The 12,511-nt window shown below is 33.1% G+C and overlaps 1 protein-coding gene across 1 annotated transcript; it reads left to right on the top strand.

Moving 5' to 3' along the window:
* Window positions 1-5,389: 5,389 nt before the first annotated feature.
* On the top strand, window positions 5,390-9,731 carry LOC127869171 (acetylcholine receptor subunit gamma-like). Its single transcript, XM_052411506.1, has 4 exons — window positions 5,390-5,580; window positions 5,783-5,907; window positions 7,775-7,903; window positions 9,418-9,731. Exons 1-4 carry the CDS (start codon window positions 5,403-5,405, stop codon window positions 9,604-9,606), a joined length of 621 nt encoding a protein of 206 aa, XP_052267466.1. The 5' UTR covers window positions 5,390-5,402; the 3' UTR covers window positions 9,607-9,731.
* The last annotated feature ends 2,780 nt before the right edge of the window (window positions 9,732-12,511 follow it).

Genomic DNA, 12,511 nt, shown 5'->3' with positions numbered 1-12,511 from the left:
TATAATTAAAATGGGAAATTGTCTATCACGCGTTGTCTTGACGACTGAATTAACAATTGTTAAACCGGGTTCATTATCAAAGAAAGAATTGCTTATTCCATTGAATTCATAATTCGTATTTGAACGTATGCAGTTTCTTTTAGCTTGAGCAAAGAGTCTATAGGCAGTTTGTGGTTTTAACACAGTATGCCTAGTTAATCTCGCTATCGTTGAAAGATGTACATCTTCTTCTAGAGGTACATAACAGTTATCAATCCTCAAACATCCTAAATCAAAGTATAAACGGACACCATTATCTTGTAAAAAGTCTCTTCCTAAAATAACATTTCTATTAACGTTACTTACTACAAAAAACATGTGCTCTTTATATATACTCCCTATTTTGAATCTCAATTTTACACATCCGTGGACATATAATGAATTTCCGTTTACCGACTTTAGATTTACTTTTTGAAATATCAGTGCGGGTTTTTGTTTTAACATATCATAAGTACGTTTACTCACGATGCTGACTTGAGCGCCCGAGTCTACCAAGCTCCTAAATTGATAACCACCTGTTGAAATAACACAAGAATTTGGACTACCACACAAAGCGATATTATATGTCTCGACTTTTTCATTCTTACCATAGACCCCTTTTTGGTAAGAATTTCCTAGTTTTTTCGATTAATGTACGTTTTTCTTTGAGTACATTCTCTACTAAAGTGTCCTAATTTACCACAATTCCAACAATCAATTTTATCTTTCCAATTTTTGTCATATTCGTTCTTGCGCCTGTTATCGTTTTGATTTATCGTATGACCGTTCCGCCCTACCGTATATGCACTTATCTCGCGTTGCCTGCGGCGACAGATTTCAATACAATGACCGTGTTTCTTGCAATATGTGCAAACAATAGATGACCTAATATAATCGATATCTGTCTGAATATTATCGGTCGTAATGTTATCAAGTCCATTTATTTGTAATCGTAACTCAAACCTAGCTCTGACACTTTGCTCAGGTATAGCGCTTTTTAAAGCATTTGATAACGTTGCATGATTTTCGCGCATTAATTTAAGTCTCAAATAATCGTGCGATAATCCGTCAATAAAAATTTCTACTTACTGTTTTTCTTTATAGTCTAAATTTCCTTCAATATTTTCGTATGCGTCAGTCGCAAGAGATAAAAGTCGCTCAGCGTATATTTGAACATTTTCGTCGGTCTTTTGTTTAGTCGTCTTTAATAATGAGAAAGCGTATTGTGGGTCTTGAATTTCTGCAAATCTTAATTCAAGCTGTTCCTTTAAATCAGTCCATGTCCCTGTCGGATCATCAGTCAAAAAACGATGTATGTAATCACTAACAAGCCCTTTACTAGATTGGTAAGCAACAAATTTTAATTTATTCTCATCTAAATTGGTAAGTGTTCCATATTTTTCTACATTTTTAATCCAATTTTTAAATTCTTTCGAATTTCCATCAAATGATTGTACAACCTGTGAAATAGTCTGAGTGCTTATGGCGGTTTTAACATCTTTAATTTGTTCATTTAAATTTTGAAATAATTCAGGGATTATTTGATTTGCCATTTTGATACAAGCGTTAGGAAATAAAACAGTCACTCACCGGAAGTTGCAGAATATGTGCGGTCTGATGTCGTTGTTCCCGGCTCACGGTTGTTGTTACTGGTTACAGAAGTTGCCGAAACGGAGTTTCTTCGCGTTGTTTTCCATGGCTTCGTAATTGTAAGTGGTAGTATTTCTTTGTTCGAATCCTTGGTTCACGAGCACCATTTAACGTCCTGTGTCCCGTAATCGTTCATAATTCATAGACGACACATAGTTACTAACAATGTTCATTACTCTAAAATTACCGGTATGTAGCCTATCATTCGATATCTCGTCATGCGCGAATTGCCAAGATGACGAGATTTGTATTAACTACCATTTTCTCGTGTCACGCATGAGACAAGTCGGTCCCTCTCTATTATATCGGTTTCTCTGCATAATATAGGATAAAATATTCAACAACACCATGTATCAGTTTCTAGTCCAATTTAATGTCTAACATACTTAATATTTTCGGTTATACAAATACAGTCTGATAGCTACATGATCGTATCTTTCTCGATCCGTACACCTCCAAGTCTAAACGCTAACTGTCTTGTTTCCCTCTAACATCTGCCCCGTGAAACTCAGTTATCTATCCCATTGGTCAGTGTTCTATGTGTATTTATTTCTAATTGGCTGAATTACAATCTGGAGAAGTCACTATTCAAGTATGCACAGGTTAATGAGCGTTGTGGTACAAATAATAAATAATGCAAATACAGCCTAAGGCTTGTGTCAACAGCATTGTAACCCCTTTGTTGTCAATGCATACTCGCTACTGATATACTTGTCAATATTTCGTACAAAAAGAAAACCCAGATATTTCACCCAATTTCTCATCATTATTTGACAATGTAAAATAATGTTATATGCTTTAGTTTTTTGTTGATGCGAAGTAAGTATTCGTATTAGAAAATATCGGTTTGGTTTAAACAAGAAATCCTATGCAAGCGCGAAGAAGAAACATTAATATGTAACGTAATACATAAAGTAAATGCATTCGAGGTATTTTGTTTTAATTTGCTTAAGAAATATATGCGTTATTTTCTTTAAAACCCTGTATCAAATATGTTAAGCTTGAATAACGAATAACGAACTTATCCTTATTCCTTATTCAAAAACGGAAAAAGGAACCAACTTATTCTCCATGAATTATTCGCTGATTTTAAAATTTAAAAATTTAAAAATGAAAGGTTCTAGAACACATGCTACGAAATACAATTTATATTTTAAAACATTTTATTCTCTCAAATTCACGGATAACTTTTGCCCCTTTACAAAAAGGAGACATCCAGCAGTGCAGATGTCTTTTTGTAAGTCCGTATGTACTGAACGTCATGATCATGCGTATTTCCTTCACGACGCCACACATGATCGCTGTGTGTAAAGACAGCGTGTCAAGATATAAGCATGCGCCCTTAGCTCAAATCTCAATGACATCGTACTTCATTTATGTTATCATTTTAATAGAGTTATCTTGAAATGTCATACCTAAGATTATTGAAGTTGCACATTTACCTCAAGCATTTATAGTAAAGATAAAGGTGTCTCCATAAGATGTCTGCACAGATCGAGCTGTGCATGCCACACGTACCATACCATTAAAAGACCAGTAAAAGATTTAATCTGGTTTTTTAAACGACATATTCAGTAGCCTCACTTTTATTTGTAAGATCAACAAATATAGCAACAAGGTCACATATATGTATAATTATTAACAGAAGCAAAACATCGTTGTACATTACTTCTGCAAAATTGATTAACAAAACTTGTTTGATGCTCTTAATTTATATTAATCTTGATAAATTGAGTTATTCGCAAATAATGTACAGTAAACCAAACCAAAAATATTAAAAATATGACATTAGAAATATTTTCATACGAATATTCATATCTTCTGGAAAAACAAGATTACAGCTTTTAAATGACTCTTAATACATAGTGTTGATTATGTCATGGCGTAAACAAGAATATTTAAGTTGTAGGAACTGCAGTGAAATCAACTGAAATACCTTTACTTTCTATCGAGTATACAGGTCAAGATCCTATACAAATTGTGGTACAAATAATAAATAATGCAAATACAGCCTAAGGCTTGTGTCAACAGCATTGTAACCCCTTTGTTGTCAATGCATACTCGCTACTGATATACTTGTCAATATTTCGTACAAAAAGAAAACCCAGATATTTCACCCAATTTCTCATCATTATTTGACAATGTAAAATAATGTTATATGCTTTAGTTTTTTGTTGATGCGAAGTAAGTATTCGTATTAGAAAATATCGGTTTGGTTTAAACAAGAAATCCTATGCAAGCGCGAAGAAGAAACATTAATATGTAACGTAATACATAAAGTAAATGCATTCGAGGTATTTTGTTTTAATTTGCTTAAGAAATATATGCGTTATTTTCTTTAAAACCCTGTATCAAATATGTTAAGCTTGAATAACGAATAACGAACTTATCCTTATTCCTTATTCAAAAACGGAAAAAGGAACCAACTTATTCTCCATGAATTATTCGCTGATTTTAAAATTTAAAAATTTAAAAATAAAAGGTTCTAGAACACATGCTACGAAATACAATTTATATTTTAAAACATTTTATTCTCTCAAATTCACGGATAACTTTTGCCCCTTTACAAAAAGGAGACATCCAGCAGTGCAGATGTCTTTTTGTAAGTCCGTATGTACTGAACGTCATGATCATGCGTATTTCCTTCACGACGCCACACATGATCGCTGTGTGTAAAGACAGCGTGTCAAGATATAAGCATGCGCCCTTAGCTCAAATCTCAATGACATCGTACTTCATTTATGTTATCATTTTAATAGAGTTATCTTGAAATGTCATACCTAAGATTATTGAAGTTGCACATTTACCTCAAGCATTTATAGTAAAGATAAAGGTGTCTCCATAAGATGTCTGCACAGATCGAGCTGTGCATGCCACACGTACCATACCATTAAAAGACCAGTAAAAGATTTAATCTGGTTTTTTAAACGACATATTCAGTAGCCTCACTTTTATTTGTAAGATCAACAAATATAGCAACAAGGTCACATATATGTATAATTATTAACAGAAGCAAAACATCGTTGTACATTACTTCTGCAAAATTGATTAACAAAACTTGTTTGATGCTCTTAATTTATATTAATCTTGATAAATTGAGTTATTCGCAAATAATGTACAGTAAACCAAACCAAAAATATTAAAAATATGACATTAGAAATATTTTCATACGAATATTCATATCTTCTGGAAAAACAAGATTACAGCTTTTAAATGACTCTTAATACATAGTGTTGATTATGTCATGGCGTAAACAAGAATATTTAAGTTGTAGGAACTGCAGTGAAATCAACTGAAATACCTTTACTTTCTATCGAGTATACAGGTCAAGATCCTATACATGTTGTTGGACATATAGAGGGAACATACGATTGAGCATTTCGCATGATTAATAATGTACATAAAAAGGTTTACTTAAACTATATACTGACTTTGGTAAGAATGATGCAATCATTGTAAATGTTAATCTTTAAAAGGAGTTTGGAAGTAAACGGTTGAAATACAGCTAGGATGCGCCGGTATTTTGTATTGTCAAGATCAGTAAATTACTATGAAGGCAATAGAATAGCCCAATTACTCTTCAAAATCACTAGGATAAAATAAGATATATCAACAAGATTCGCAATTTAACTATCAAGCACATTGCACCATAAGTATAATTTGCTTGGCCTCAATGATAATAAAACTGGCGTAGATATCATGTAGCGTTAGTGTTGATCTTTCTACTGCAAGAGATGAGACTTACTCTTTTGGTTTTGTGTGTATACTTTGTGGTCCCCATGGGCACCTCAACAGTAGACGATGTTAACAGACTGCTTGCCAGAGCAAATTCTACTAATTATAACAAAAGGATCCGACCATTGAAGAATCAAACAAACGCTATAGAAGTAAAACTTGGTTTAATTCTGTATAGTAAGTATGTTTTATATGTGTAATGTTCACTGTATACACATGTTACTATTACTCGTATAACTCATATTTGCGATTTATAATGGATGAGGTACTATGCATAATAAGCTATTGGTATTAGCTGAAGATTTCTGCAAAATATAACGAAAAGAGGTCATCCCATTTGGATGTTTATGTTAGCTGACAATTGTCGTCGATTATTCAGGTATACAAGATTTCGATCAACCGAAGGAGGCATTATCCACTTCCGTTCAACTACTGGTTCATTGGCAAGACGAGTTACTTGCTTGGGAAAAAGACGAATACGGCGGCATAGAGGAAATGCTTTTTGTAAGTACCACATCCTATTAAGGAAGGTGTTTGACATTGTACTAATTATATACGACTTACACTCGACCCATAAATCAACACAAAACCGCCAGACCAAATGCAAAATATAGTCTACCAAGCAAGACTTGGTTCTTTTCTCGTTAGACGTTTAATGTACCCAGACCGCTAGTAATTTGTGATGTATATAGAGATATGTTCATTTTGTATATAGCATTTTTATAAATCTTTAAACCAAAAATCATTACACAATAATTCAATTTGGTTTCGAACAGACATTTCTGAGGTTATTTTCAGAATATTAATTGTTTGTTTTGGCTACCCCGCAACGAAACATAAATCATTCCATGTGGAGCCTTCAATTGTCATACATGTGGTTATTATGTGTTATCAATAATGTAAAATACATCAATTATTTTATGTTAAGTTTTTAGTAAAAACTACAACTAGATAGTGAATTATTTGCATATTTGATTTGTATTGATATGTATTGTTTCAATTGTAATAAAAAATAAGGGTAGTTCTTCTTCACGAGTTGTAAAAATTAAACAAAGCTAGTCGTTTCTTTTAATTTAACTACAAACAAAACAGGTTTCATTTTCCCCTGTATAAATTCATGAGTTATCATTATGTAGATACATGCATCATTTGCCTAATTTCATTTGGAGAGCGTGTATACTTTGACATATTCACTGCATTCTATTGGTACGTATATCGGTCTAATATTGGCAACTATATCTGCCGAACATCCCCAAACGATATCGTTATGATACAGTTAAAGGGGCCGTCCAACAGTTTTTGGCATGTATTGAAGCTTGTCATTAAATGCTTTATATTGATAAATTTAAACATTTGAACTAAAAATCTCCAGTAAACAAAACAAGAATACAATTTAAAAAAGGGAAAAAAGGTAACCCTCAACAGGGCTGGAACCACTGACCCCTGGAGTCCTGGAGTAAAAAGTCTTCCGCCTAGACCACTCGACCATCGATGCTCATGCTTGGAGCGGATGTATTTTTACCTATATAAGCAATCCTCGTAGTATCCCAAAATAAAACGACAACAACAGAACTTTCCAAATTATTCAATCGTTTCGCGTCGCACGACGCCTTTAATTTTCATGTTTTCAAATCATCAAAAGATGCGTATAATAGATATTTAAGAGCATGGTAAACGGTCAGTATTACTATTTTCTCAAAAATATCATAACTAAAACAAAAATTTGCGAATCTGAAACAACTTTTTTTAATTTTGACAATTTACCAAAACGTTGGACGGCCCCTTTAATGCAAACAATACCGGACCTATGTCAAACTTAGAACTATGTCAGCACGATATAGTTTCACCTTGCAAAAACTTATTCGCTTTTTAAATACAATATCGTTTTGAGATATTCGGCCGATAAATTGACCGTTATTTGACCGCTTTTGGCCGTTTATAGCATACTTGGGTATGCCTTTATATATGTATGGCAAGGACATGTTGGGATTGATGCGCTAATGTGTTAAAGCCTTAGTTTTCCAAAAGTTGTTCTTAATTGTTGACACATTTAAATCATGTTATCCTGTTATGAAATACACACTGTATGCTTGTTTAACGGCGTTTTTTATAGTTCGGTAGTTTTGGAACACGGATGCACGGTCTATTATCATGACACAAGACATAAAGTACACTTCTTTAAGCAAATATTCTAAAATAATTGTCCATGTACACACAAGTAAGGTTAAAAAACTTCAAGTGAGCGTTAAATAAATTTGAAGTTAATCTTGCTATTACAGCGTTTCCTTAAACGTTTCTAAAGAGTCTAGTAAATATGACTAAATGTTTAATAATTATCTTTTGAATGGACGTAAACAGAGGTTTTTTTCAGCCACAAGATGATATTTGGAAGCCAGATCTACGTCTGAATAACTCGTACAAATCCTTCACGGGATTTGGATCTGCCGACCTATCTCTATGGGTGTCGAATGATGGCAACGTCAGCTGGTTCCCCATTCAAGTATATATATGCTTACTATTCGTAATTAACCATGCAGTGCAATGTGTGACGAAACGAAACAGATACTTTCTCACTGTTTGGTCTTTTTATATATTTTTATTTGCGTTATCGTTAATGGTATTTGAAAGTATGTCCCTTATTAAAATTCTTAACTTGCGGTCACTTATAAATATGGTCACCCCTCAAAAAGTCTTATATGACCATTTCTCCGCCAATCATCATTTAGGAAAAGTTTATTAACACATTACCATCATGGTCATTAATAGGCCTGCGCCTTTATGTGTAACATTTGTTTGTATTAAAACCTGAATTTGCGAAGTTCTCATTTTCTTGAAACTACATAAAGAAGACTTGGAAAACCACAATCCGCCAAATGCACTATTTCGTAAAGCACTTACATGAAACGCTGTATAGTTAATACAAAGATTAAAGTATTTTGAAAAGATTATCTGTTTTCCTGTCAATATTTCCAAACACGTACGAGCCGATATGCACTATTGATGTATAATTACAATAATGTGTCATTGTTGTTTTTTAGGTAAGTCTTTTTCATGTGACATATTTAGCAATTGTAACATCTAAACAAAGTACAAATCTTTCATTTTAGAGCGGAGGAAGAAGTTTGTAAATCAATGTGTTCTTTTTACTATAAAACTTGATTTGCTTCTAGAAATAAATGTGTTTATTAAATGTGTGTATTCATGTATGCTGACATGATTTCAATTTATAGATATGTTTAAACTTTAATGATCCATTAACACTCAAAATCATGAATACTTCGTAAAATCAAGTTAACCCAAACAAAATCCGTGTTCCTTAGAGCAATTGCCAAACTTTCAGCTAGATTTTGTCTGGCAACATTAATTAAACGAGATAAAAATGCTCGTTTTTATTTTTTTGTTGGACAATATATTCCATTTAAATTTACGAGCGGACGCGAGATTGACTTCGGACAGCTTCGGCGGTATGATGTAGTTCTCATGAATAATCTTTACGTTATAAATTAGCGGAGCTCAAGCAAGGACGTCCTGTTTTTAGCGATTCATCATGAAAGAAAAGGAAAGAGAGTGTGCACAAATGAAAGAGTATGTGGTGCAATACATAATTGAATGGAAATGCGTCAAGGAAAGAATGGGGTTTTCGCATGATTTTGAAATTGCCCGTTATCTATTATAAAAGTGCGCCGACCAAAAGCACAGGCAAGTGCGCTCCAAATTATGCAAATTAACGAATGAATAAACCGAATGAATCCGATCTTGACTCGAGATCATCCGTAAAACGACACAAGATGACATTGTGAATTAATTTTTATATGCTTAAAGTTGCAGAATGTTAGTATTTTACGTTTGTACACCAATTTTACTCGTTTTAGGGTCTTCTTATTGTAAGCAACCTTCGTATGGCACTGTCTGTTGTTAGAAGTTTTTCTATAGCATAATAGTATCGGGCAGTGTGTATGGATCTTTAAATACATGTTATTGTATACATAATCGCTTTCCATATTTTATTTGTAGGCACTGGACTCACAGTGTTCCGTAAACACCTACAAATTCCCACACGATACGCAGACCTGTAGTCTGTTCTTTGAGTCGGCGTGTTATCCCGAATCGCAATTGAAGTTATTGAGAAGTGAAGATGGCGTAGAGCTTACGTATTATCAACATAACAGCGCATGGCATTTAAAATCCAGTTCTACAGTGTAAGTATTTTTCGTTTAAGGTTCTTACTAAGCTCGAAAATGCAGAACGTATGTGACATCAATAATACACTTAGAAGTGTAGTATTTGCTTTAAGAATTGACCGTATAATCACTTCACAAACACTGCTGGTTCAGAGATAAAAAAATACGTTAAATATTGTTTTCTATTTTACGGTATTTAGTGAGCACGAACCTGGTGCGGTTGAATTCAAGCTTGTACTCGAACGTAGACTAAGCTACTACATGATCCACATTTTCGGTCCGATAATCGTCGTCTCGATCCTGGGTCCCTTTACCTTCCTGCTACCCGCGGACAAAGGCGACCGAATCAGCTTTGCCAGTACGTTATTTTTAACATTTGGCGTGTGCCTTACCAGGGTCGCATCCGAAATTCTCAAAAATTCAGAAGACACACCTCGCGCGTCTAAATGCCTTTTTGCTCTTTCGATTTACCACGGTATGATTGTCTTCATAAGCCTTGTGCAACACCGTGTGATGTTGGAAAACAAAAACGAGTCTGAGAACAAAAACGAGTCTGCGAACAAAAACGAGTCTGAGAACAAAATCAAGTCTGAGAACAAAAACGAGTCTGAGAACAAAAACAAGTCTGAGAACAAAAACGAGTCTGAGAACAAAAACGAGTTCGAGAACAAAAAAAAGTCTGAGAACAAAAGTCGTTTAATGTGTGATATCTTGCTGATTGTTTTGTCCGCAATTTTTGTTTTTGTGTGTATTATGATTGCCAACGTTTTTTAACCATAATTTTTTAGATAATTGCATTTGCAGTTCACTAATCCCATTTGAACCACAAGTTTGACGTCGACCACCACATGATGGAAAACGTACTACAATGTAGTTTATTTAATGGAGAACTCACTTATAATTTAACATATTTTGGACACGCAATTCGATCATTGTATACCGGTAGTCACTGTAAACAAATAACAATCAAAAGACATTAGCTGCGTAGATTTAATTTATTCATAAATTATGATCGAAATACATAAATTAGTTGTAGCGTGCTAGTGGAAAAAAACTACAACATATACCGCAAAAACAAAGAAACGAATACATTAACAAAATAATAAAATCATCTATTTTTTTAGCTCGTTTTATTACTAGTTTTAGAACACATATCTTACTTTATCATTTTTGATAAGCCGCTGTCACCATGGAAGGTTTGCCTTCAGACATTTTCAACCAAAGTAAGTACAGTTCAGGTTACATAATACAACTTGACCATTTTAAATACTGATTTATAGAAAATAACACCACATTTCAAGAACTTCCGACACTTTTTTCGTTATTAATTGGACAGCGAGCGTTTTATGTTCAAAGATGGTATCACAAAGGAATAACATTTGGCAATGGCATCATGGCATACAATGAACCATTTGTAAATTAAACGGAATTCAAACACAAATTTATCGCATGTGAACACTTTCGACGATTTAAAGGAGTTGTACATGCTATATAATAACACTTTATCCGCTTAAACTGAAGAACATAGCACAAATTAATGATGAATGGTGTGGTCATATCTTTTCGGTATATATTAAGCCTTTAAGTTTGCACATAACTATAAACTTTGCATGCATCGGATTAAAAACCACAAAATGTTCATACAGTCCATGAGTCCTAGTAGGACTTACTCAGAATATACTAGAAACAAATAATTTGGCAAACACAATGATATGCGACTCAGACAAATGCACGTTCTGTCAGACAGAAACATGACCACCTGTTTTGGAACTGTAATGCCATACAAGTTTCATTACATGATATCACTTCTGATATAAAACATTTATAGTGAATTTCGTCATTTTGTAATTGTCTTGAAATAAAAAACTTTATTCATCTGTGTAGACAAAAAAAACATTTACGTCGTAGTCTACTAAGCAACTGCATGCTAGCATTTGCGCAGTTATTAAATAAATCATTTTTCAAGCACGTGTTATGTGGGAATATAGTGGATTATTTTGTTCTATTGACTAACCTCCCTAACTATTTGTGCTTGTCTATTGTCATAATTGTTATAAACTTGTCTTGCATGATCGTTACATGATTGCTTGTACTGTATTTAAGGTTTATTTAATTGATGCTTTATTTTTAATGTTTTGCATATTGGCGAATAAATGTTATTTACCGCCCCCCCCCAAAAAAAAAAACTACGTATGAAGCGAATATATGACTCAAAGCAATCGAAATTCATGTACATGTAATATCTACGTTTCTTTTGTAAAGTATTTTCAATGTTATTTACCGGTAATGTTTTTTTTTTCATTTTGCTTATCTTCGTTTTCTTCACATGTTGGTATTGATTGCGTAGTTCTTTATTTTATATTTTATGTATCATGTTAAAAGTGATAATATTTTGATAAAATTGCACTTGTTGATGTAATAAACATGTGTTTAGCAGTTGTGGTTAATTTGTTTGAACTTTAAAAGTATCCTGTCGACGATCTTTTCATTCCAAATAAAAATTCTAAGTTAATTATAATCTTTGAGAAAAAGTGTTATTAATATATGCATGTATGTTTAATTTATATTGACCGTTGTATTCAGCTATAAAACAACATTAATAGCTTGATAGCGTATTCCGTATACTACTATTACTGTCTGAAACCCAATAATAAGGATGCATTCTATTTGAATAATAAATAAGGACTTTTTATTGACTGTATAATAATATATTGCATTGCAAAAAGTATGTTATTATAAATTTACACAATTTTGAACATATGTCATTTACATACATGCTAGCTGGATACTATAGTATGCTTTTGAAAAAAAATCAAAAGAAAAAAACGAATACACTTAAGTGTCCAATAACAAAAAATGAATAAGAAAAGAGTGAATCTCTTACTTTCATATTCAGGACAAAAATTTAGCGCTTCTCGCAGTTTTCA

Source organism: Dreissena polymorpha, chromosome 2, assembly GCF_020536995.1.
Source record: "Dreissena polymorpha isolate Duluth1 chromosome 2, UMN_Dpol_1.0, whole genome shotgun sequence".
In the NCBI taxonomy this organism is placed as follows: Eukaryota; Metazoa; Mollusca; class Bivalvia; order Myida; family Dreissenidae; genus Dreissena; species Dreissena polymorpha.
Note: the sequence above shows the minus strand (reverse complement) of the source record. Positions and strands in the feature narration are given on the sequence as shown.